General features: G+C 51.2%; 7 protein-coding genes across 7 annotated transcripts; 2 read left to right on the top strand and 5 right to left on the bottom strand.

Annotated features, from left to right (window-relative positions):
* Positions 1–263: 263 nt before the first annotated feature.
* On the top strand, positions 264–2,603 carry UHO2_06155 (uncharacterized protein; the record flags this gene model as incomplete). Its single annotated transcript, XM_041560378.1, has 1 exon — positions 264–2,603. The coding sequence occupies one exon, from the start codon at positions 264–266 to the stop codon at positions 2,601–2,603; it is 2,340 nt and encodes a 779-aa protein (XP_041416312.1).
* A 145-nt stretch (positions 2,604–2,748) lies between these two features.
* Positions 2,749–3,927, bottom strand: UHO2_06154 (related to YMC2 ### mitochondrial carrier protein; the record flags this gene model as incomplete). The annotated part of the gene is made up of 1 exon (XM_041560377.1): positions 2,749–3,927. One exon carries the CDS (start codon positions 3,925–3,927, stop codon positions 2,749–2,751), a length of 1,179 nt encoding a protein of 392 aa, XP_041416311.1.
* A 4,694-nt stretch (positions 3,928–8,621) lies between these two features.
* UHO2_06153 (uncharacterized protein) lies at positions 8,622–10,141 on the bottom strand (the record flags this gene model as incomplete). The annotated part of the gene is made up of 2 exons (XM_041560376.1): positions 8,622–9,067; positions 9,649–10,141. The coding sequence occupies 2 exons, from the start codon at positions 10,139–10,141 to the stop codon at positions 8,622–8,624; spliced, it is 939 nt and encodes a 312-aa protein (XP_041416310.1).
* Positions 10,142–10,887: 746 nt separating this feature from the next.
* Positions 10,888–12,726, top strand: UHO2_06152 (uncharacterized protein; the record flags this gene model as incomplete). Its single annotated transcript, XM_041560375.1, has 1 exon — positions 10,888–12,726. One exon carries the CDS (start codon positions 10,888–10,890, stop codon positions 12,724–12,726), a length of 1,839 nt encoding a protein of 612 aa, XP_041416309.1.
* Positions 12,727–12,844: 118 nt separating this feature from the next.
* Positions 12,845–15,133, bottom strand: UHO2_06151 (uncharacterized protein; the record flags this gene model as incomplete). The annotated part of the gene is made up of 1 exon (XM_041560374.1): positions 12,845–15,133. One exon carries the CDS (start codon positions 15,131–15,133, stop codon positions 12,845–12,847), a length of 2,289 nt encoding a protein of 762 aa, XP_041416308.1.
* Positions 15,134–16,617: 1,484 nt separating this feature from the next.
* On the bottom strand, positions 16,618–18,312 carry UHO2_06150 (putative myo-inositol 1-phosphate synthase (MIPS); the record flags this gene model as incomplete). Its single annotated transcript, XM_041560373.1, has 1 exon — positions 16,618–18,312. One exon carries the CDS (start codon positions 18,310–18,312, stop codon positions 16,618–16,620), a length of 1,695 nt encoding a protein of 564 aa, XP_041416307.1.
* A 1,342-nt stretch (positions 18,313–19,654) lies between these two features.
* UHO2_06149 (uncharacterized protein) lies at positions 19,655–22,393 on the bottom strand (the record flags this gene model as incomplete). Its single annotated transcript, XM_041560372.1, has 1 exon — positions 19,655–22,393. One exon carries the CDS (start codon positions 22,391–22,393, stop codon positions 19,655–19,657), a length of 2,739 nt encoding a protein of 912 aa, XP_041416306.1.
* Positions 22,394–23,237: the final 844 nt, after the last annotated feature.

Below are 23,237 nucleotides of genomic sequence, written 5' to 3'. Positions count from 1 at the left end.
CTGTTGCGCATCCTTCGATCTGTACTATATACATACCCCTTTTGCGCTCTCATAGAACCATATTCCTCCTCTTACCTAGAATCATCCTTCCCCGCATTCCATACTCGATTCCGCAACCTCGGCATAGACCCAGCACCAGCACCAGCACCAGAAGCACATATCTTTCGATCCCGCTCATCACATGTGTATTGACTAAGCCCCAAAGCTCAACTCTTTCGACCACCTTTCATCAGCGTCGCTCCGTCTAACTTCTTTCGGCCGCCATGATCAACTTCTTCGGTGGAAAAGCGCCACCAACCACCTCCACCACCAAATCAACATCCAACGGCACACGCACAGGCCCAACCGCATCCACCACCACCACCACCACCTCCTTACAACCACCGCTCAAAAAGCCCAAACCATCCTCCTCCACAGTCGTCACCACTATCAAAAAGAGAGTTGCTCCACCACCCACCAAACCCTCCGAACCACGAGACCCCATCGCTGCGCTCTCCGGTTACAACTCCAAAAATGCCCTACCCGAAGAAAAGCGTCGACGGATCATCGAAGAGCGACTAGCCACACAACGGCAAAACTCGATTGAAACTAGTCTTGAGGCGCAGTTGAGAGCTCCGGTCAAGTCCAACTCGAACAAATCGGCAGGGAGCAGTTCGAAGCCGAAAAAGGCGAGGAAGAAGGTGGTGGATTCAGATATTGATGATGATGAGCAAGATGGTTGGTTGAGGAAGGGTGCAAGTGCAACGGCTACTCCGAGAGGGTCGAAGAGGGCAAGTGTTGATCCGCATCCAACGACGGATAGTTATCAGAAGGTTGGCAGGGAGGGGGTCTTCCCGAATTATACGGTCCCGCGGGACATTCTCGCTACCACTGATCGAGAGAGTAGGAATGGCGACAAGGAGAAGCAAAGGCCGATCTCATCAGCTGACGTAGTCACGAGCAACTTCAAGTCTTACGGACCCTACTTTCATGGGTTGCGGGATGCTCCGAGAGCCACGCTGGTCTATCCGGGGGAGGGAGCGTCGGAGGAGTTTCTGTTATTGGTGCCAAAGGATGCGGATGAGTACGATCCATTGATGGAGCTGCTGGCGACAGTGAGGGCTATTGTGACGCACTATCTCACTCCAGAGCAGCGCAAGGCGTTTGGAGCATTGGACAGTTTGGAGGTGTCAAATAACGCTGGCATGATCCTTCCCTCTGCTAGTAATGGTGCTACTGCATCGACTAGTAGTGCGAGTCATACTGCTGTGGCGCTAGCCGAGTCCGGTGTTGGGCTGAATGGAAGTCAGAACGCCAGAGCAAAGTCTGCTGACTTGCTCGACAGCGAAGGATGCAAAGCCTCACGTCGGGACGAACTGGTCGGTAACCACGTCAATCGAGACAGTGGAGCAAGAACCCCAGAACCTCACATCAATCGCATCTCTCACACCGCACCTGTATCTCCTTGCTCTCACTCTGCTCACAATGGTACGGTAGCAAATGGCACCCACAATCCATCCACCAAGTCCGTCCTCACCCAAAACGCCCTCCTCCGCCTCGACTCCCCAGCACCAGCCGAACTCTCCCTCGCCTCTTCCTCCTCCGACCACTCCGCACCCGACCCCGACTCAATCCTCCGCAGCTTCACAAAAGCACGCAATCGTCGAGACGGTCCACTCTTCCTCCGCACCATCGCCCGTTTCAACTCTGCTCTCCTTGCTCTACGCGAATCCGGCGCACTCTCTTACAATATCTCTTCCCTTGGCATATCAACCGGAGTACCCGAAGGAATCTGGCGTTTGATCCAAGACCAAGTCTACGCGCGCGTCGTAGGACCCCGAGTAGAAGAGTTAGGTCGATACCAAGCATTCTCCGACAACGTTTACGGCGAGCTTCTCCCCCGCTTCATGTCCGAGATTGCACAACTTACTTGCCTTGGTCCCAACAAAGTCTTTGTCGACCTCGGATCCGGCGTGGGCAACCTTCTTATTCAAACCTCTCTCCAAACCGGTGCTGAGGCGTATGGATGTGAGATGATGCCCATCCCTGCCTCCCTCGCCTCTCAACAGATCATCGAGGCACAACACCGCTGGGCTGCGTGGAGATTGCGTGGTGGGGAAAGAACCCAAGCGTGGTTGGGCGACTTTGGAGAGCACAATGGAGTGCGAGAAGTGTTGAAACGTGCGGATGTAGTGTTGGTGAACAACTACGCATTTCTGCCAAAGACGAACGAGAATCTTTCGTTGCTGTTTTTGGATTTGCCGGATGGAGCACAGGTGGTGTCTTTGAAGCCCTTTGTGCCGGCGGATTTTAGATTGACGCAAAGGACACTAAGTAGTCCATTGGCCATTTTGAGGGTTACCGAAAGGCTGTACACGTCAGGATGTGTCAGTTGGGCCGACGGTGGGGGGAAGTATTATATCCAAACTGTGGATCGGAGCTTGGTGAGGGAGTTTTTGGAGCAGGCGAACAGTGCGCGAGGAGGAGGTGGTAGAGCGGCGAGAAGGGGAAAGAAGGGGGGGAGAGAGCCAAGTGAAGATTTGATGCTGGGACAGGATGTTAGGAGGAAGCGTTGGAAAGCTGCGATTGAAAGTGATGAAGAGGATGAAGATCAAGTTGTCTAGACCTCATATTTGCTTTCTTCTACCACCACAAACTTTCCAACCAGAGCAATGCTTTGTGTGTCTATGATTTGCAAGTGGTGCTGTGTCTATCAAAGGGTATACAAATGCAAAACAGTGATCAAACCCGAGGTGGCTTGCTGGAAGGTTAGACCTTCTCGGCACCCATGAACCGCATCGCAGTCTCAAAAGCAAACAGTGCCGCTGCGTTGGTCGGAAACGCTCTCAGTAAACATGGCAAGAACCCTGTATACACCCCTCTAACCTTGTACCACCACCTCGCCTCTTTCCCTCTTTGATTCCAAACGCTAACCCAGGCGCTTTTGATATCTTTGTACTTTGGATTTGTGATGTTATCTGCCATCAATCGATTCTTTATCACATCAGCTGGGAATGCGGTTAACCAAAACACCTCCGCTCCCAATCCGCCCGAGATGAACGTGATTGTTCCCGGGTTCAACTCCCACCTCGTTCCTTTCCAGGAGTTGAATAAGCGTTGGAAGTATTCATAGCTGCCGAACATAGCTGCGAATGAGGAACGGAATAATAACGTTGCTGGTAAGGCATGCCATAGGCCGAAGATCCCGTGTTGCGAGGTTATTTGCCGAATGCAATCGATTGGGCCTGTGAATGTACGCTGTGTGACGGTGGTGGTTGTGAGGGAGGACTGGCCTGGCAGATGAAGAGAAACTCTCTGAGTCTGCATCTGCAACTTGGCCTTGACCAGTTCAACGGGAGTAGTGACGAAACTGTTGGTCCAACCAGCCATTAAGCCCGCCAAAGCGTGATACTGTATCGCCAAGCCTTTCCCATTCTCCTCCTCACCGCTGTTTGTAAGCCTTGCAAACATGCGGCGATAGTTATGCAAGCTTCCAAGAAGAACCGAATCTGTAATAGCCCATCCCAGTGCAGGTGGAGTTGCACCTTTGTATAACCCAAGAAGAGACTCGCGACGGGCAAGTTGGAGAAAGCATTCTAGTGGACCAGTGTATGTTCCATGGGGAGAACATTGCATTCGGACCTTGATGGTGTCGAATGGATGCCCAACGAGAAGTTTTGTGAGGCCGGAGACTGTGCCCCCGACGAAGCCTTTTATGGAAGCGCCGGTTTCGGAGGGTGAGGTGGAGGGCTTGGAGGGAGAAGAGTTGGAAGAAGATGAAGAGCGGGGTAGAGTAGGGTGCGCTAGTGGAGTTGAGGGGTTTGGTGGTGGATCTAGCGTCGTATGTGTAAGTGAAGGTATTGTTGATGCCCAAGTGCAAGTGAAGGGTAAGTGGAGGAATAGGAGATGTGTTCCGCCCCAATTTGGGGTAAAGGATGAAGTGTACATCCTGAACACACTCCTGCTTAACGATGTACGCTCCGATATCGAAGGGTGGTGTTGATGTTGGTGGTGTAAGGAAAAGAAGATGAGATGAAAGATGTTGACCGTTGGACGACAGGTGTGATAAAAGATGAGGAGGACAGGTGCCGATGATCAACGATCGGCGATAGTCAGAGCACAGTACCGCTGCTATTTAGGGCAGAAACGCTTATACTCAATTGACTGGTCGAACGTGGTGAGAGCCTAGAATCATCAGCTCGATATTGTTAAATATAAAGGTCGTTTAGGTCCCGATACTGGCGATCGGGGAGAGTCTAAGTACGATGTCACTGCTAGTTATAGACAGAAACAAATATACTCAATTGACTAAGGGAATGTGGCGAGAGCCTAGTGCTCTCTGTGAGTTATATATACATGTGAGTGGCACTTGCCTGATGTGGGGGTACTACTATTTCATGGTCTATCATGACAACGAGTGGGACTGTGTTGCACCCGATTTCTCCTGAGATCGACTTGACCTAATCTACGATCGAATCGGTAGCTCAACCGGATCGGCCCTATCTGATCTTCGATCAGATCGGCTCCGCGTCGCCCTTTTACCGTCTCATTGGATCGTCATTTTCAGCAGATATATATACATCTGTGTGGCACAAGTTAAAGTTTTCGTGTGATTGATGATGATGGTAAGAGAGAGAGAGCGAGAGAGCGAGGAGAGAGAAGGAGTCTATATATATACAAAAGAAGAGCAGCAGAGAGCCGCATTGACTGCGGAACATAACAAAGCATTTGTCTTGAGTAGGTTGTGACACATGTGGTCTGTGCTCAGATGCTCAGGCCTTTTACTCAGCTGTAAGCACTACCTTCACTGTCTCTATGCTTTGTGTAGCTTTTATATACTTTAACTCCCCCCCTCAACAGCATATGTACCCTGTTCATTATGCTGTTGTTTCAAGGTATATCCTCCATTCTTTAACATCATCGCATAGCTTGGGAACTCCATTTCATATGCTGCCACTGCTGGTATTTGCAAGTGTAGCCCAGATCTCGCTTGCTGTATTGCCTGTCTCCCAATTGGCTTGGTGAGTACATCTGCCAAATTCCTTGTTGTGTCCACATACTTGATTTGCACCCTCCCCTCTTGAACATTGTTACAGATGAAGTGATACTTGGTGTCGATGTGCTTAAGCTTCCAGTGCTGTGCTGGGTCTTTACTAACCTGTATGCATCCAGTGTTGTCTGAGTAGACCGTTGGGGTGCCTGTGGCAATGCCAATCGAGCGCAGCAGCTGCTTGAGGAAGAGCACCTCACATGTTGCTTCCGTGGCTGCAATGAACTCTGCCTCAACAGCAGACAGTGATATGCATTTTTGTGTTGCTGACTTCCAGGCTACTGGGTTCCCGTACACTAATGCCACTGACCCTGATGTACTCCTTCTCTGAATGGTGGCATCACTTGCCCAGTTCGCATCACTATGTGCAATCAGTGGCTCTTGCGACATATTTCCCCTATAAACTAATCCAACATCCTTTGTGCCTTCGAGGTAGCGTAAGACCCATTGTGCTGCCTGATAATGCTCTTGGGATGGTTCACACATGTGTCTAGCGAGGACACTCACGGTGAGGCTAAGGTCGGGCCAGGTGCTGTTGGCGACCCAGAGCAGCTTGCCAACAATCACTGGATACTCCTTCTGTTGTGCTGCACTTGCGACAAGGGTTCCCTCCGGTATGCTCTGCATTGGAACCATGGTTGGCTTGGTGCATTTGTCCAGGTGCTTAGCCAGCACTTGGTCAATGTACCCTGACTGACCAATCGTCATGGTGTGCCTCATACGGTTTCGACTAATTTTGATGCCGAGGAAGTGAGAGACCTTGCCACTATCTTCCATCTTCCATCTCTGACCGATCTGCTTCTTAACCTTTAGGACTGTTTCCAGCCATGGTGCTATGCCTAATGTATCATTGACGTAGATGACCACAATGGCCATATCTTCACCCCATCCCTTGGTGTAGATGCAGGGAGCGCACTCTACCTGGAAGAATCCCATGTGTTGCAAAGACCTGTTGAACTCCTGGTTCCATTCTCGCCCAGACTGCTTTAGGCCTTACAGGCCCTTGACCACTTTGTATACCTGTCCAGGTGCTACTCCTGATCCCTCTGGTGGTTTCATATAGATCGCTTCTTTTAACCTGGAGTTTAAGTAGGCCATTGTGATATCCAGTGCATGCACCTCCCAGTCATTCTGTACTGCTAGTGCTAGGATAGCTCTGATTGCTCTGAGGGGTGCTACCGGAGAGAAGGTTTCCTGGTAGTCGATTCCCTCTCTCTGTGTGAAGCCCCTTGCCACCAGTCGCACCTTGTGCTTTATGGGTACACCATCAGCATCAAGTTTTAGCTGAAGCACGACCTTAGAGTCCATGAGTGGTGCCCCTGGCGGGTGATTCACCACCTCCCAAGTCCCCATTGCCTCGAGTCCTTCCAGCTCTTTTCGTATTGCCTCCTTCCAGAGCTGGGCATCCTCACCATTCATTGCTTCCCCAAGTGTCGGGTCCAGGTTCAGTACTGCTGTGTGTCATGGGCCTGGATGCTCAAGAAGCAGGAGGGTCACGGGTTCATATGGAAGGAGCACAGGTATCGAAGATCTAGTCGAGATCAGTAGAGAGCATGGTCATAGTGCAGTCTCCATGGAGACCATGGACTCCTACAGACTCACATGCAAAGGAGGGCCAAGCACAGCCACGAGGAGGACCAAGCTCAAGGAGCAGGCACAGCCACAAAGAGGACCAAGCTCAAGGAGCATGCAGATGGTTACCACTCAGGGGCTCGAGAGACAAGAGCCAAAGGAACTGTCACTGATCAAAGGAGAAGGAGCAGTGTCGAAGGAGTCGACACCAGGTCATGAGGAGGAGGAGCAGTGTCGAAGGAGTTGACACAGCTCAAGAGGCACAGGGGTGCCAAGCAGGAGAGGCCCCTGAGCAGTACTCGATGAAGAAGGTACTCTCTGGAGAGAGAGCAGGAGCAGCATTGCTGGCGATGCTGAGGAGAGGTATATAACCATGCTTTCTCATCATCATAGGTCGAGTGGATCCTCATCCACTCTACTCACCATACAACTAGTCAATACTTTAGAAACATAAGTACTCATTAGTTACAGTCAGCATAGCAGCAATCTATCAAGGTTGCTCCTCATTGTAGTGTGTGTGTTGTATCACCACTACCTGACGTCTGAAGGCGCCCATAGCAGGTTAGCAGTCTGGATATAGATAGAACCGAAGGCAGTAGTCCACTGTGGTCCGGGGGTCACTTCAAGCATCAAGTCAACACACTGGACACTCGTGTTGACACCACCAACCTTATCACCAACACCATCAACCTCCTTATCATCAACACTCACCAACCTTATCACCAATGACATCAACCTCATCATCATCAACACTCACACCAGACCTTGGTGTCATCATAACCGAAGCATTGATATTGATCGTGCTGAGCTACCCCTGAACGGAGTGTCCACAGAGGTCAGCCGAAACCTACAATAGTATATACAACAAACGCCACCTGCTGTCACTGCACAACTTGATAGTCACTGATACTGAGACAATAGCTGTCACACAGTTTGATAGTCACCAAGTATCTCGACAGACCGACCTGGGTTTCAGGCGCGAGACCCCTGACACTGTGTTGGTGGCGCCTACTGTGCTATCTACAGCTGGTAGGGGATCCTCCACTATGGCTGGCATGACACCCTCCTCCTTGACCTCTGTGGTCACCACAGGCCGGACTGCCTCCTGTTGGCGATCACTCCATCCTTTGTCCTCATGGAATGTTGCTGAGTTGCTCCATTGAATTGATGCAGGCTGGTCTGGGTTGCAAAACTTCCACGCTTTATGCTCATCATCGTATCCAATCATGATGGCTGGCTTTGCTCTAGCCCCATACTTGCCCTGCTGATCCTTCCGTTGAACATGGACCCATGCCAAGCATCCGAAGACTCGCAGCTGCTGGGCCAGCTTGTGCACAGTGGTTCCATAAAAGGCCTCATGGGGGATGGTCTTGGTAGCTGATGGGGTGAGGTTCATCACGTGTGCTGCTGCTGTGATTGCATATGGCCACAACTCTCTGAGGCAAGCTTGACCAATGAGCATTGAGCGCATCTTTTCTTGGACCGATCTGATCGCTCTCTCTGCCTGTCCATTCTGGACACTGATCCCCAGGACGCTCTTTTGCCACTTGAAACCCTCTTGAGTTTGCCAGTCTTCAGCTCCTAAGCTGCACCACTCTCCTCCATTGTCACTGCAGAGCATTTTGAGTTTCCTGTCTGTTGCTCGTTCCATCCTGGTGATCCACCTTCTCAGCACTGGGAGTGCAGCACTCTTAGTGCAGAGTGGTTCCACATAGATCAGGGAGGAGAAGTCGTCCACAGCAACTAGTGCATAGTGGTAGTTGGTATGGCCCTTAAGATCTGTCATCAAGTCTACGTGTACTAACTCTAGTGGCACCTCCGCTCTCTTCGACTCTGATTGGCTCATCTGCACTCGGGTCTGTTTTCCTTGACTGCATGCATTGCAGTGCTTTGATTCGTGCTCCATTCTCTCATCAGTGCCAAGGTAGTGTGCCTGGATTTGCCTTGTCTTATCTCGTCCTGGGTGTCTGAACCTCTCATGCCAGAGGTAGCTATCTTTGTCTTCCTTCGAGTTGTTGTCTCAGTTTCCTGTGTTCTGGTTGTCCTCTGGGATGTCGTTGATTGTCTCTTCCAGCTCTAAAGCCAGTGCTTGTCCTTGCACATCGAAGCGGCCTTGTTTCCTGTTCTTCTTGAATTGCACTTGGGTACTGTCATTCTGCTTTATGGTAGTTCCAAACTCATCAAAGATTACTCGTGCACCATTCTTGATCAAGCCTTGTATGGACAATAAATTAGAATTGAGCTTCGGCACATAGAGCACATCCAATAGCTGGATGGTAGCCTCGCCAACCCGAAGGGAGGCATCTCCTATGGCTTTTACCTGAAGCTTTTCATCCCCTGCCATACTGATCTGACCATCCTTGCTCATCGAGGTGAGCAGCATTCTCTCATCATTTACCATATGATGAGTTGCACCTGAATCGACAATCCAGGTGTTGTATGCTGATTGCTCCCCCCTGTCAGTCGCTAGGAAGGTGCACCCAAGTTCCTAGTGACTCGCTTCCTGTGCCACACGAGCAGCAGGTTCACTCGTGTTTGGTGCAGGGTGGTTGTTGGTGTTTGTGCAATTACGAGCGATATGATTGGGTCCCCCACATGCATAGCATCTTGGAGGAGCTGAGGGATTATGCGGATCACGCCTGCCTCTGGGCCCCTGCTCCACCTGACCAGTACCCCCTTGCTCCGCACTTGTAGCAACCCTGGCTGCTCCTCTGATACAACCTGAAATCTCACCATCCTGCTGTTTCTTGGTAGTGTGTGGTAGGCTTCATCATACTTACAGTCTGGTTTGGCTGTCTTGAGTGCATCAACGGAGTTAGCATAGAACCAATCTTGTGCTGTGCAATGGTAGAGCATGGATTTCTTTAGGTCCTCATCAAGGCACTTCCCAAAATGTGCAGCATCGTTCCAAATGGAGTCAAGTTCCTTGCCTAGCCTGACTACATTGCAATTGTACAGACACATGGTGTGGATGCAGTCCTGCAGGCCTGCTCACTTCACCATGTCATTCAATGTTAGTGCCTTCCTAAGCTTAGTGTAAAGCATACTTCCAAGTTGGGCCTCCTCATCCACACCCCTAACGGTGTATGTGTTGATGCAGCTTTCTGGGCTGTGATCACAGCAAGCATGGATAAGACCTACCAGCACCTTGTCCAGGTCCTCATCATATCCCTCGCTTCCAGGTGCTATTTCGCTGTATAAGATTTCCTTTGCATTATGCACCCATTGCAAACAGTCAATAAAGGTGGGCTCCCAGGTGTGCCAGTTGTTGTCACTAAGTTTCTTAATGTGTGCAATGGCACTCGAGATGTCCTTGGGAATCTTCTCTGCCTCCCCTCTTGGGGCTTGAATGCTAATGCTGACAAGGCCCATTGCCCGTACAATTGCCTCCTCTGCTGTCAGCACCGGGTTTGCCAACTGTAGTATCCTGACCACCTGTGTAAGCCAACCCTCCTCCCAACCATTGCCCACAGTCATGGCTGCTTGATCATCATCTCTCTCCTCCCTTCCTGTCTGTCCTGCTCGTGTCGATGGCGGCATTGTACTTATCGTTGGACTATTGATGATGAATGTTGTGGGTTCGAGCCCCACGTTGGGAGCCAGTTAAAGTTTTCGTGTGATTGATGATGATGGTAAGAGAGAGTGAGTGAGAGAGTGAGGAGAGAGAAGGAGTCTATATATATACAAAAGAAGAGCAGCAGAGAGCCGCATTGACTGTGGAACATAACAAAGCATTTGTCTTGAGTAGGTTGTGACACATGTGGTCCATGCTCAGATGCTCAGGCCTTTTACTCGGCCGTAAGCACTACCTTCACTGTCTCTACGCTTTGTGTAGCTTTTATATACTTTAACTGCACATGCCGAATGTGGGTGTATCCTACTTAATGACCAAGTCTGACAACGAACGGGACTAGGTTGTACCCGATCTCTAGTGGGATCGGCTCTGTCCGATCTCTGATCAGATCGATTTTGCCCGATCCCTCCCGTATCGTCTCATGTCAACTTTCATCATCATATTGGATCGTTACCTTTGGCAAGGTGGAGCAACAAGAAGAAATAATATCAAGTGAGGGTCCGATTTTGAAAATTCTCAGCTACACAACTAAGCCGACCTGAAATTTCCCTCTCTCCGCGGAGACACGGTACGACATTGTGCACATACCACCACACTTTCGCTCCACCATCCTCGTTTCTTCCTCTTCACCACTTTCATCACACATTGCCATCATTGGTTCCGGTGGGAAACAGAAGCTGGTCTTCGCCCCCTTTTCCTCCTCTCATGCACCATGTCTTCCTCTACCGCTCCCCCTCCGCAAAGCATACCTCTGGCACAACACATCCCAACACTAACATTCCTCACCCTGACAGTCCTTACCTCAACCCTCATCCACCGAGCCCAGCCAACGCCGTATATCGATGAAATCTTTCACATCCCTCAAGCACAACTCTTTTGCTCTGCCCTACCGCACTTCTCTACAACCTCACTAGGCGGGCTATGGGAAAGACTGAGGGATGTGGAGTACGATAGCAAGCTTACCACGCCTCCCGGCTTGTACGCTATTTCGGTTGGATTGGCGAAACTGTTGCCGGGTTGGAGATGTGATGATGTGGCTTGGTTGAGGAGTACAAATTTGGCCATGGTGTTGACGCTGCCTGTGCTGGTGGGTAGGATTTTGCGGCAGAATGAAGCACAACAAGAATCTAGTTCACCTTCGATTCCAGCAACGCTGTTGCTTGTGGCTCCAACGAAGGCGGAATGGGTACAGAAGAAAGCTGTTCCAAGGACAGAGATCCAAACCTTACAGCAAAAAGCCAAGACAGAGGCTCCACCAACACCAGATGGCTCCAACGACGACCAACCTCCTTCGGTACCAATCCCTACAGTTGCAGTTGGGGAGAGAAGGGAGCAGCTAACTCTGCCTCTAAGGGCGAAGAGAAAAGAAGCAACACCCTACGACATGGCTCTAGCAAGCACGATTGCTTTCCTGCCCCCACTATGGTTCTTTGGCTTTCTGTACTATACAGATGTCGCTTCGGTTTGGCTCACCCTCGCCTGTCTTACCCTCTTCAATGACCTCGACCCGTCCAAGTCTACGGTCTCAACATCGATACTGTTGGTGCTAACTTCGATACTAGCGGTGATGGTAAGACAGACGAATCTGGTTTGGGTCATGTACTGTGCCGGACGGGCAACTCTCACTGCCATTCAAACACTGCAACCGGAGAGGAACAGAGGGGACGGGGGGCTGGTGGATGAGTTAACGAGATTATTCAAGACAGTAACGCGGAGAGAGTTCGGCAAGGTCGTAGGAAAGAACCTATTCCCCCTCCTACCGATGCTTTTCGGCTGCATCGCGTTCATCAGGTGGAACGGAAGCATAGTCCTAGGAGACAAAACAAACCATCAAGCAGGTCTACACTTGCCTCAACTAGGCTACTTTCTCCTCTTTTCCTCCTTTTTCGCCCTTTTCCCTCTCCTCCACACCTTTTATACTCCACCCTCCTCTTCTCGCTCACTTCCATCAACACTCGTCAAAACCTCGATGCAGACCATTAAAACAGTGTGGGACGCAGCTTTCGGCTCGCCAACCAAGACAGCCGTTTTCACCGTACTCTTCAGCCTCGCTTGGGCTGGAGTTGATAACTTCACAATCGATCATCCTTTTTTGCTTGCTGATAATCGACATTACACGTTTTATCTCTGGCGTATCTTCCGTCGGCCCTTACGCCTTGGAGGGGGAACGATGGTGTTGCAGCCGAGGTTTTTGGCTGTACCAGCGTACGTCTTCGCCTTTTACGCGTGGGGGTTGGCGTTGGGGTATAGCGGAAACGGTGGATTGAAGGGCGTATTGTTGGTAGGGGCGGTGGTAGCGACGTTGGTGCCTAGTCCGTTGGTTGAGGTTCGATATTATCTGATTCCGTACATTCTACTCAGACTTGCTATCGAGGCGAAGGGAGGGGGGGATGGGAGGGTGAGATGGATGTTTTTGGGATTGGAATTGGGGTTGTATGCCTCGGTGAATGCGGTTACGGTGGTTTTGTTTGCGGGGAGGAGTTTTGAGTGGGCTCCGGAAGCTGTTGATGTCTTGAGAGGAGAAAGCACTATCATGCGATTCATTTGGTAACTCACTTGTCGACACGCATCACATACCACAACTACACACGTGTCATACAGTATTTCTCGTGACTTGTAGAAAGTGTCCATTTTCGTGCGCTCCAAGATCAAGCTAGATCGTGATTGGTTCAAACAGCGCTTACACTCTTGCCGAAGCCAAAGTAGCTCGAATCGAGTCCTTGCACACTCTCCTTCTTCCCCCCGCTCGCAACACCAACTTGTTTCGGAGGATAGCCACTCATCTTATCAGCCAACTCCCTCGGAGCCATAGTCCAAACCGTCCCCATGCCCATTTCCAGATGGAAAGTCAAATGGCAATGCAGCAGAAACACACCTGCATTCCTACCATCGACTTTGTATCGGAGCACTGCGAATCCTCCATCGTTTTCGTTTGGGTTTGGGATCGTTTGGTTGAGGTATGCGGCTCCGGGACTCGCGTAGACGATTGTCGTGTCTCGCTTGATTGGCTGCTGGAAGCCAGAGCCGGGGGAAGGGGAGGAGGAGGGGTTGTAGAGGGATTCGAGACGAGAAAAGGAGAAAGTTCCAGGTTGGATGGTTCGTGACCAATGTTTATGTGAGTGCATGTGCCAGGGGTGAATTTCGACCGAGGATGAGAGTTGGGAGGGTTTATTGACGATTACGATGTCGATGACTTCGTTGGATTCTGCGAAATAAAGGTTCAAGTTCTTATCATAACCCTGACCCCAATGTCTTGCTTTTGCTGCGTCCCGCTCCGCTTGGCTGTCTGCGATTAGGCCTTGGACAGTGGCGTTTTCTGGACTGCTCGCATAGCTAGTCGGGTTGAAGCTAGGTGAATCGAGTTGCTCCGGAGTGGGGAAGTCAATATCGCCAAGGAAAGTTCGAACCAAGAAAGGCGAGGGATCGGTTGGGTCTGGGTTTGTTTCGTTGAACAGCTTCCCATTCTCCGCCCACTTTACGCCCTTGTTTGAAGGGTAGAACTTGACTTGTTGAGTATCGATGATGACCGTTCGAGTAACTTCGTCATCCTTAGGCATTGGGTTGGGGTACCACCATTGTGGTCCACCTGGTTTGGAGAGAGGTGAGAGTTGCGATGCGACCCATCCGAAAGTTTCCTTGGGCAAAAGTTGGAGTTCTTTGCCTGCGGAATCGAATAGAGCTGGAGGCGAAGCCCCGCCTTTAGCAGAAGGGTAGACGAGTTTAACCCACATACTCGGACCGGCTCGCCATCGCGATTCGGCTCTGATCCAGTAAACTCCTCCTGTGTTGTCCTTTGCTACTTGAGCGGCGGATTTAGAGCGGAAGAGGGTGGAGTAGCGTTGACCAGAGGTGATTTCGACACGATCAACTTCGAGTGGATGCAGGTAGGAACCGTCTGCTTCGATGAGCTCCATTTTTTCCCACTCCACCTTTTTACCTCCCCGTCCTGGTTTTGCGATTCCCAACGAGACATACATCAAGCTTGTTGCACCGATAAACCTGAACCTGTACCTTTTCCCATAATCCACCTGAATCTTAGGATAGTCTTTTGCGGTGGTACAACTCTTTGGAGCTGCATCGCAACTTACACCCACCAATGAAGCTTTGGTAGCGTTGCAACTTGGTTCGACCATACTTTTAATATCAGTGGGAGAGCTCTTTCCGTTGAGTAAAAGTCGGTTTGCACTTCCAGGCCAAACAAAAGGATCACCCTTTAATTGACCCGCCACTCTTTCGGGTGAACTATAACTCCACCAATCGCTCACAGCCAGCACCCTATCCTCATCCCACGTATATGGACTCTTCTTCCCACTTCCACCCGGTAACCCTTCATCACCCCATACATCCACAAATTCCACCTTGTCTCGCATCTTGATATCATTCGGATCAAAAAACTTGTCCTCATCCGGATCCTCCACAATCACAGCTCCGTAAGCAGTCATAGCCTGCACCCCCACATGAGAGTGATAGAAATAAGTACCCAAATCTTCCGCTGTCAAAGGGATTTTGTAATCGAAGAATTGACCAGGTTGGATTGGCCATTGGGAAACCATTGTAGTTCCATCCATAACTGGGTGCATTTTCATTGAGAGACCGTGGAAGTGCACGGTTAGGTTGTGCTGCATTGAGGAGGTGTGAGGGAGGCTATTGTAGACTCGGACGGAGAGGATTTCGCCGGAGCGAGCTCGAAGGGGTGGGCCGGGGAAGGTGGAGTTTATGAGGGGTGTGGAAGAGAAGGATTCGCATGCTTGCCAGATGTCGGAGGAGGTTACGTTTAGGATGTAGTGTCGGACGGTGATTCGGCGAGGTTTGTTGGGAGTAGGTGCCTGAGGGATGAGCGGAGAAGTTTTGGAGGGGGTAAAGATGATATCACTTGGTCGAGCAGAGATAAGGGATGTGAATATGGTGAGGAGGAGGAGGGGGAGCAGCAAAGTGCTGCTGAGAGGGGTTTGACGCATGATTGATTGGTGTGTGCCTCCTCACTTCTCTAGCACAGCTGTTGGGATGGGAAGCGAGGAGGGGGATGGGAAGGGAGGGCATATATCAATCCACCTACCCCCATCACCCCTCCTATACGGAGAGCCTAGAGGCGGGGGAGGTCCTCAGCGGAAAGCATGTGAGATCTGAAACACTTCTGTTGTCCATACTTCATTTACCTCTGCGTTCCCACCGAGTTCAGCCTGATTCTCACCTGCTTCTCCGCTCTCACCTTCCTTCTCTGTAGTTTTACACCATCTCCGGCGCCACACTATACCCACCAACGGAACCCACGTCAGCCATCATCGCCGATGAACATGCATTTGCTTGTACAGCCCCACCTAGCGACCCACACGGATTCAAACACCCGCGCTTGTCGATTCGGACCTCTTCCAGTTGAAGTCAGATGCGCCCGTACTGGACTCCTGACAGAGAACTTTTTTTTTTTAAATTCCCCTCCTGTATGTACGCTAGTCTTAGATCCATCATCAATTCATCACCCTACAACTCTTCCCTCACAGCCCCTACCGCCTCACAAGGCCCCCTTAGCACATGCGCGGGCACTTGACCGATGTAGCCTGCGCGGTTTGGCGCTTTAGGACCCACAATCTCACCCCCCCCCCCCCCCCCCCCTTCATTCGTTTTGGCCGGTGGCGTTCAAACACCGCCGTCGCTATACAAGACAGAGCTGTAGAACCCGGGGCGCAATCGTTGTCATCTTCTGTTCTGGGGAAGCAGCTGTATCAGTGAAATCACATGACCTCAACATTATGCTCTAACATGTCCGCCAACTTGGCTCACCGTCGCCACTCATCAACACCCCCTTACCCCTATTGCGATAGCACGCAATTATACGTCTCACTTCATTCCACATACGCACACACTGACCATCAGTAGAGACACAAATACCTGGCTTCGCTTTGTACTTAGTTGTCTCTTAATTATAACGATCGCTATCTACCTCGCCGCTCCTTGCTTGTGCATTCCTCAACAAAAAGTCGGTCCGAATGGCTGGCTTCGTTATTTGACAGCAACCATGAAAGGCAAGAAAGTGTGGAAATAAATTCCAATTTAAAAATAAGTCTGCATCCACCGCCACCACAAAGCCAGCAAGCGAGAGAGTGGGTCACAGAGCTTCATCACAAATCAGCAAGACAATGAGGGTGGCGGGAAATTGGCATAGAATTACACCAGCGTGAAAAAACAACAACATGAACCTCGAAGTGGATAGGCTTCGAAGAGTGTGTGCTAACAAAAGCCTATACTTGTGTCGTTTTCCGCACCGAGTACAAGGGAAGAGAGGGTGGATGCACATCATAGCTGCCGATAGATCATATCCCGAAAAGTCTGTGTCATGTGGTGAGAAGAAAGCAAAGTGGATCCAAGCCTCCCCAAACACCCCTTTCCGACATACAAGTCACGACAGCTCAGTGTCTTACATTTTCTTCGAGGGGTGGAGGATGATTTACCAAACCCGAGTCTCGAGCAACAAATCGCTCTCGGGAGCCAAGCCGAGACAAGCCCTCATGAAGTTAGTACAAGCGGCCCGCTGTCTGTTCAACGAGTTTACAACGTCAGTTCCCGGCTTGACAACAGGAGCCTTCAACGAGTAGCTCAAGAGCGAAAGAACCGAGTACATCGAGTTCCATTCTCCCTCCTTATCGCCCTCGCTCCTGTAAGTGATCCTGGTCATCAACTCGGCCAGGATGGTCAAGTCCAGCAGAAGAGGCGAAGCGAGAAGAGAGTCCTCGCACAGGTTGGTGACATAGAGACGGTTGCGGCCACCCATGCAAAGTTCGCTGGTGTAATCGTCCATAGCAACCTTCTGATCACCCACAGCAGGTTGGTACTTGATGACGATACAGTGGTCAGGGTGTTCGCCTTTGTCGGCTTTACCATCTGCAGTCTTCTTACCAGCAACGGCGGGCTTGTAGAGAAGATGGTTGGCAGCACAACAGTCGTCGACGACGGAAGATTTGGAAATCTCCTTAGACTTGAACTGACGTTGAGAGCTCAAGTTGTAGCCATCGTTGTTACCCAAGTGGTTGTAACTGGCGATCGAGAGAGGCTTGATACCGGCATTGACGAGGAATTCAGCAAGGACGGACTTGACTTTGGTCTGACCAGTCTTGAGATCGTCACCACCAATGAAAGCCTTGTGCTTCTCAGCAAGCTCGATGCAACCCGGAACGAAGGTGTTCTGAGGAGCACCGTTGACGTAAGGAGCATTCTCAAGGATGCAGGCAATGGCGAAAACGGTTGAAGGTGAGACTTCGGCGTGGTTCTCGTTGACCGACTTGAGCAAGTTATCAGCAGTGTCGTTGACACCGGGGATGATCTCGGAGTAACGTTCGGTGTTGGCGGTCCAAACAACGATGACCTGGTCGAGGTTGTTCTGACGCTTGAACTCGCGAATGTCGGCACGGATCTGGTCGACGTGAGCAGCCTTGGAGTCACCGGGAAGGGTGTTGTCAGCACGCTCCTCCTGGTTCTGAGCGATAAAGTCAGGGTAGTAGACGGAAGCGAGAGGCTTCATCTCGGCTATGTAAGGAGCAACCTGACGCTGAAGATCATAGTCGAGAACCTTGGCACGAGTCATAGCCTGGTCCATGGGCAAACCCGAGATATCCCAACCACCAAGCACAAGGTCGTTAGGATGAACCATGGGCAAGACGTTGGAGAAAGGAACCCAGACATCCTTACCGGTAGCAGGGTTGGTACCGAGACGGATGGTGGAAGCACGAACGAGCGATCCGTAGTAGTTGGGCACCTGGAGTCCGTCCTTGTTGTGCCAAGTGATGTTGTGCTTGTTGGCAAGGATGGTAGCGGTGATGGTGGTACCGTTGTTACCACCCCAACCGACCATCATGAGACCGGTGCGAGGAAGCTTGCGTTCGGTCTTGAACTGGTACTGACGCTGGATGGGAGTAGCAACGTACTCGGTGGTGCCATCGTCGTAATTGACCTTTTCAACGTGAGTGTTGAGGTACTCGTAGTTGGAGGTGATGGCCTCGGGAGTGTACTGAACCTTGTCCGAGTTGACTCGGATGAACTCGCGCTGCTCGTGACGAGCATTGGTCGGGTTGATGGGCACGTTGGCGCCATTGCCGTTCGCAGCATGGCCATTGACGGCATTGTTTCCGTTAGCGACAGGAGCCATTGTTGGAAACAGTAGATAGGAGGAAAGGGCGAAAGTTGAAGATGTAAGTCTTGTTGCTTGAAAGGGATTTAATGGGCTGCGAGGAAAGCAGGGGCGGTGTGTTTGCTGCCCCTGTGAGAGTTGTGAGACGAGCAAAGCTGGTTGGAGAAAATGGTGGGCAACAGTTGTAAAGTATTGCAAGTCCCTTGAGTCTTTCTGGGACAGTGACTTGCAAAGGAACAAACTGGGAGTATTTGAGGTGTAAGAGAGCTTGAAAAGTCGACGATGGACGATATAGATACGCGATGCGATGGGGAAAGAGGAAGAGGAGAAGGTCGACGGCAGAGACAGGCTTCTTATATGGGGTGACAGCTGAACTGGGAGCTCCGAAGCCTCTTTTGGAAGCGTGTGACGAAGGCTGGATTGTCTCTCGATTTTCCCTCCTCCAACTTCCGATCAGAAAAATGAGAGGCACTAGCCGAGTCAAGGATGTCCAGACACAGCTGCTTTGCTCTAACCGGGAAATAGAAGGAACAGCGTGACGCCAAGGGGAGGCAGCAGAGCAGAGACCCACCGAAATGGAGTCGAAAATCAAAGTGAAAGCCGCAATGACCTGCGTGTGTAGTGCAGCAGCTCGGATCACGGCAAACACCAACACCATCCACAACGCGTTGCACAAGAGAGCCACAGCCGGATCCAATCGGCCGAGAGTGGAAATCAAAAATTTGTCCTGCACACAGCACAACACGGCCGCCATCACCCTCCTCCCCTTCGATCCAGCTCTAACAGACCTTGGCCAAGTGTAAGACAATGCAAGCGGTCTGTGTGTGCCAAACAAACAAAAGCATGAATGTAGAACAATTAGCTAGCTGGCGGTGGTCAACATGTTGGTTGAACGGCGTTTCGCTGAGACGTGAAAGCCACAATTGCCGAGCCAGAGAGAGAGGCAATGCAATACTGGCTCGAGAGAATGCTTCCACTGCAGCCTGCTGCATGACCTTGCCTTCTTCCCTTCCACTCTCGGCATCTTGACTTCCGATCCTTCAGACTAGTCCAAGCTTTGATCGCCTTTCCGAGAAGCTTAAAACCAACTTTGTGTAGAGGGTCCTAAGCGTGCAAAGACCGGCTCCGAGTAAGACGCTTTGGGGATGCCGTCACACAGGCCTGATCAGTACTGCTTGTCGTTCAAGAAGCTTGACAGAATCAAATTCTCTCGAGATACAGGTCGATCGTCTCAGGAGCTGGACCCCACACAACCTTACCACTCGCCGGCTTCACACTTGTGTGTGTTTGATGGATTGATGGATTAGCAGAGTCTGCAATTCCAGAACTCCATTTCATTCATGCGGGTATACTTTTACCTCTACCTCCGACTCGCAAGCTGCAAACTCGGATTCACCACCCTCCTCTGATTGACCAGCCAACTCCTACCAGGAGCATTCAAACTGGTCAACCCACTAAGCGCTTTCACTCCGCCAGCCGCATACACTCCCGAAGCTCCTCTTGCCCCCGCAATACCACCACCACCTCCTCCGCTCGGATTCCTGCCAGACTCCAACTCCACCATATACCTCCTCCCCAATTCTTGATACGCTGACATCATAAGTCTTTGTTCGCGTTTCAAGTTCCGCACCTGCTCCCTCAGTGAACTTGCTTCATCACCTGCACCGCCCTGAAGACCAAGTCCGTTTCCATTGCCAGCTAGACTACTAGCCGCAGCTGCTGCTGCAATGCTTCGATCTTTCTCCTTGATCATCTTGTCTTGTTGCTTGATGAATGTCTTCGCTTTGGCAAAGCGTTCTTGTAGTGCTTTGAGATCGTGTGATGAGCTCATAGCGTCGTTTTGCAGGCTTGCGACCATATCCTCCACTTCCTTGGGCAGACTCTTGCCTTTGAGTCGTGTCTTGAGCTCGCCCAGTGTACGTTCTCGTTTGAGCGCTTCATCGCGTTGTCCGATGCCTTCAGCTTGCAAGTCCACCTTCTCCATCAGCAATGCGTTGACTTGGGCCATATACATGCGGTTCTGCTCGCTCACCGAAGCCAATTCTGACTTGAGCTTCTTGACATTCGCTTCCAACTCGTCCTTGTCTCCTTCCATCGACGCTCTCAGCGAGTGCAGAATATCCACCTGATCCTTGTTGACCAGTGTAAGGTCTGACTTGGCTACGGTGAGCTCACGAGCCACTTGCTCGTTTTGCACTTCCAGCTCGGTCAATCTCCGCTTCGCACCATCCAGCTCTTCGACCACCTCATTGAGTCGTAGTCGCAACGCATAGGCTGCTTCCGTACCATCACCTAGATCCGACTTGCCGCTTCGAATCGCCTCGAGCTGGTTTTGGAGCACCATCTTGTCTCGATGCCCCCGTAAGTAATCAGCTTCGTAACGAGCTTTCATGCGCTGCGCATCCTCCAACAAGTTCTCGAGTACGATCAGCCGCGACTGGTCCGCTTTGTTCGCTTTTGCAGCTTCGAGCTCGCGTACCAGCTTGCGAACTTTGATCTTGAGATCAGTCATGGTAGTGCCACTCAGGGCATCCTCGAGCTCGCCTGACCTATCCAGTAAATCTTCATCCTCGAGATCATTTCCTTCTTCGGCACTAGCCCGACTTGCGTCGGCCGCAACAAGACCATCGACTCCATTCGCAGAGGCGTTCGAGTTTCGGCTGACGAGCTTCTTGCGTGTCGCACCAGCAGCATCACCTCCCAGCTCAAGCTCCTTGATACGTTCCTGATACAGTTCAATTTCTTCCTTCTCTGAAGCTCTTGACGCTTCTGATGCTTTGAGCCGCGAAAGAATTTGATTTTGTTCGTATTTGGAAGTCGCGAGATCGCGCTGCAGGTTGCAAGACTTGGACTCGAGGTCGGCGATCTGTGTCTTGTACGAGTCCATGAGCGGCTTGAAAGCGGAGACGCGTTTGTACTCGTCTTCGAGCTTGGCATTGCGATCGACCAGCTCGGCGTTCTGATCCTCGAGGGTCTTGAGTTGACGTCGAATGTCGGCTCCCTCCTCGAGCTTCTTCTTGTACTTTTCGATGGCGTTTTCTGCCTTCTGCAGTCGATCTGCAGCGTGGCGATGCTCTTCAAGTTGATCCTTGAGCTTCGTGGCCTCCTCTGCGCTCTTTTGCAACTCCTCGATCTTGCGCTTGGACTCTTGGGCCGTTTGAAGAAGCTTCTCGTTATCCGTCTCGAGCTCGGCAACGGCATCTTCGCTGTGTCGGAGGTCATTCTTGAGCTTTTCGATCTCTTGAAGCATGAGCACATCAGCCTGCTCGTTCCGCTCCTCTTCAACCTTCTTCTTGTAGGCTTCGTGTGCTGACGCAAGCTCGTCCTTTTCCGTTTGCAGATCCTCGAATTGGTTCTGAATGTTGCGATGTCTCTCGAGCAAGAGCAAGTATGTCTTTTCGATATCATCCTTCTCCGCTTGTACTGCTTCAAGCTGGGTAGCAAGTTGAGCAGCAGACTTATCGCCGTGCTTCGCAACAATGTCATCTTCAGCACCGGCGGCGACAGATGACGAGATAGAGTCGTCAGCTGCCGAGGCTGCCTGCTCTTCTTCCTGCCCTTGCTTAATGAATGTCATGATGCGCTCGATCGACATCATGAGCTGATGCTGATGTGTCTGGTCGAGCGTCTGAATGGCAGCAATGTGTGTTTCGTTCTTTTCGCTTTGTACTGCGATTCCGATCGCGAGAAGGCAGAGCTTGGCCAGCTCGGCAGAGTCTGACGATCGCGCGATGGCGTTGAGGTCAGGTGTTGGTAGCGGTGTCGGAGCACATTGCAAGCTCTGCGAGTAGAACTGCATCATGAGCTTGTATAGTCGTTTGAGAGTGCCGATGGTGAGCACCCAGTTGTCCTTGGTGTCGCCGGCATGTGGATTGCGGAAGAGGTCCGGGTCGATATCAGCAAGGATCTGGAACAGGGCGACACCATCTGAGAGATCTGCTGGCCTTCGTACGGCCTTGCTAGAACCAGCGATGTCGGAAAGAACCGCTTGTGCCCATGCGATATAGGCGTCAATCTGTGCATCTGGAGCCGCAGTAGCGCTAACCGAGGCTGGTGAGCCTTCCGATGGTGGTATCGGGGGTTTCTGTGATTCTGTCATGATGGCTGACGGTCAAACGGAGCGATGGGCCGTTGTGGTGGATTGATATCAATGAGGCGTTGTGGCTGTTCACGGATGGTCCTAATTCACATTGAGACCAATGAAGGATGATGAGCTTTCTGCCACGTTCTTGTGGGAAGTTCCGATGCCACTCGGAGTAGCTGCCATGCCAAGGCGGAGACTCCGATAAAGCGTGGGAAAGATGACTTGCAAGCACGGATGATCCGACGCAGCGATGATGCTGCTCTGCTGCTGGTGTTGATAGTATGATAGTGGTGTGCTGTAGCTCAAGATAGGAAGGTTAGTGCAAGAACGTTTAAGTTTGTCTGTGCGTGCGTGCGTGCGTGTGACATTTGGCCAAAGTGGAGCTTGACTGGCGGCTGCGCGTGAGAGGCACACGAGCACAGGTGTTGGTCTCAAGAAAGCCTTTCCTCGAATCGCGATTTGGGCATCACGTGAGATTGGCAGTACCAATCCGAAGCTTCGCACAGGCACACAGACAGACACGCTCTCGAAAGCATCATCCACACTCAACTTTCCTGACGTTTTGACCACCACCATTTCGCACAGCCTCCAGCTTCATCGTACAATCTTTGCTAGCACCGACTTGACACATCTCTACTAGCTTCGTAACGATCATACGTTCAGCTTTCATCACCCACGACAACGGCAGCATTTGGACTGGAAGCGGCCAAACAACATCATTCTAACAGCTTCTCCACCTTTCCTCAGCTGCCATCCTCCACAGCAGTCACTCGAAGCAGCAGAACGATCAAGTGCACAAGAAGCCATCGGAACTGACCTCTTCTCGTCGTCATAGTCATAAGAAAGACATAGTTTCGTA

The sequence above is a fragment of the Ustilago hordei genome, assembly GCF_900519145.1.
Source record: "Ustilago hordei strain Uho2 genome assembly, contig: UHO2_contig_17, whole genome shotgun sequence".
Classification (NCBI taxonomy): Eukaryota; Fungi; Basidiomycota; class Ustilaginomycetes; order Ustilaginales; family Ustilaginaceae; genus Ustilago; species Ustilago hordei.
The sequence above is the reverse complement of the archived record's forward strand: the minus strand, read 5'-3'. Positions and strand labels throughout refer to the sequence as shown.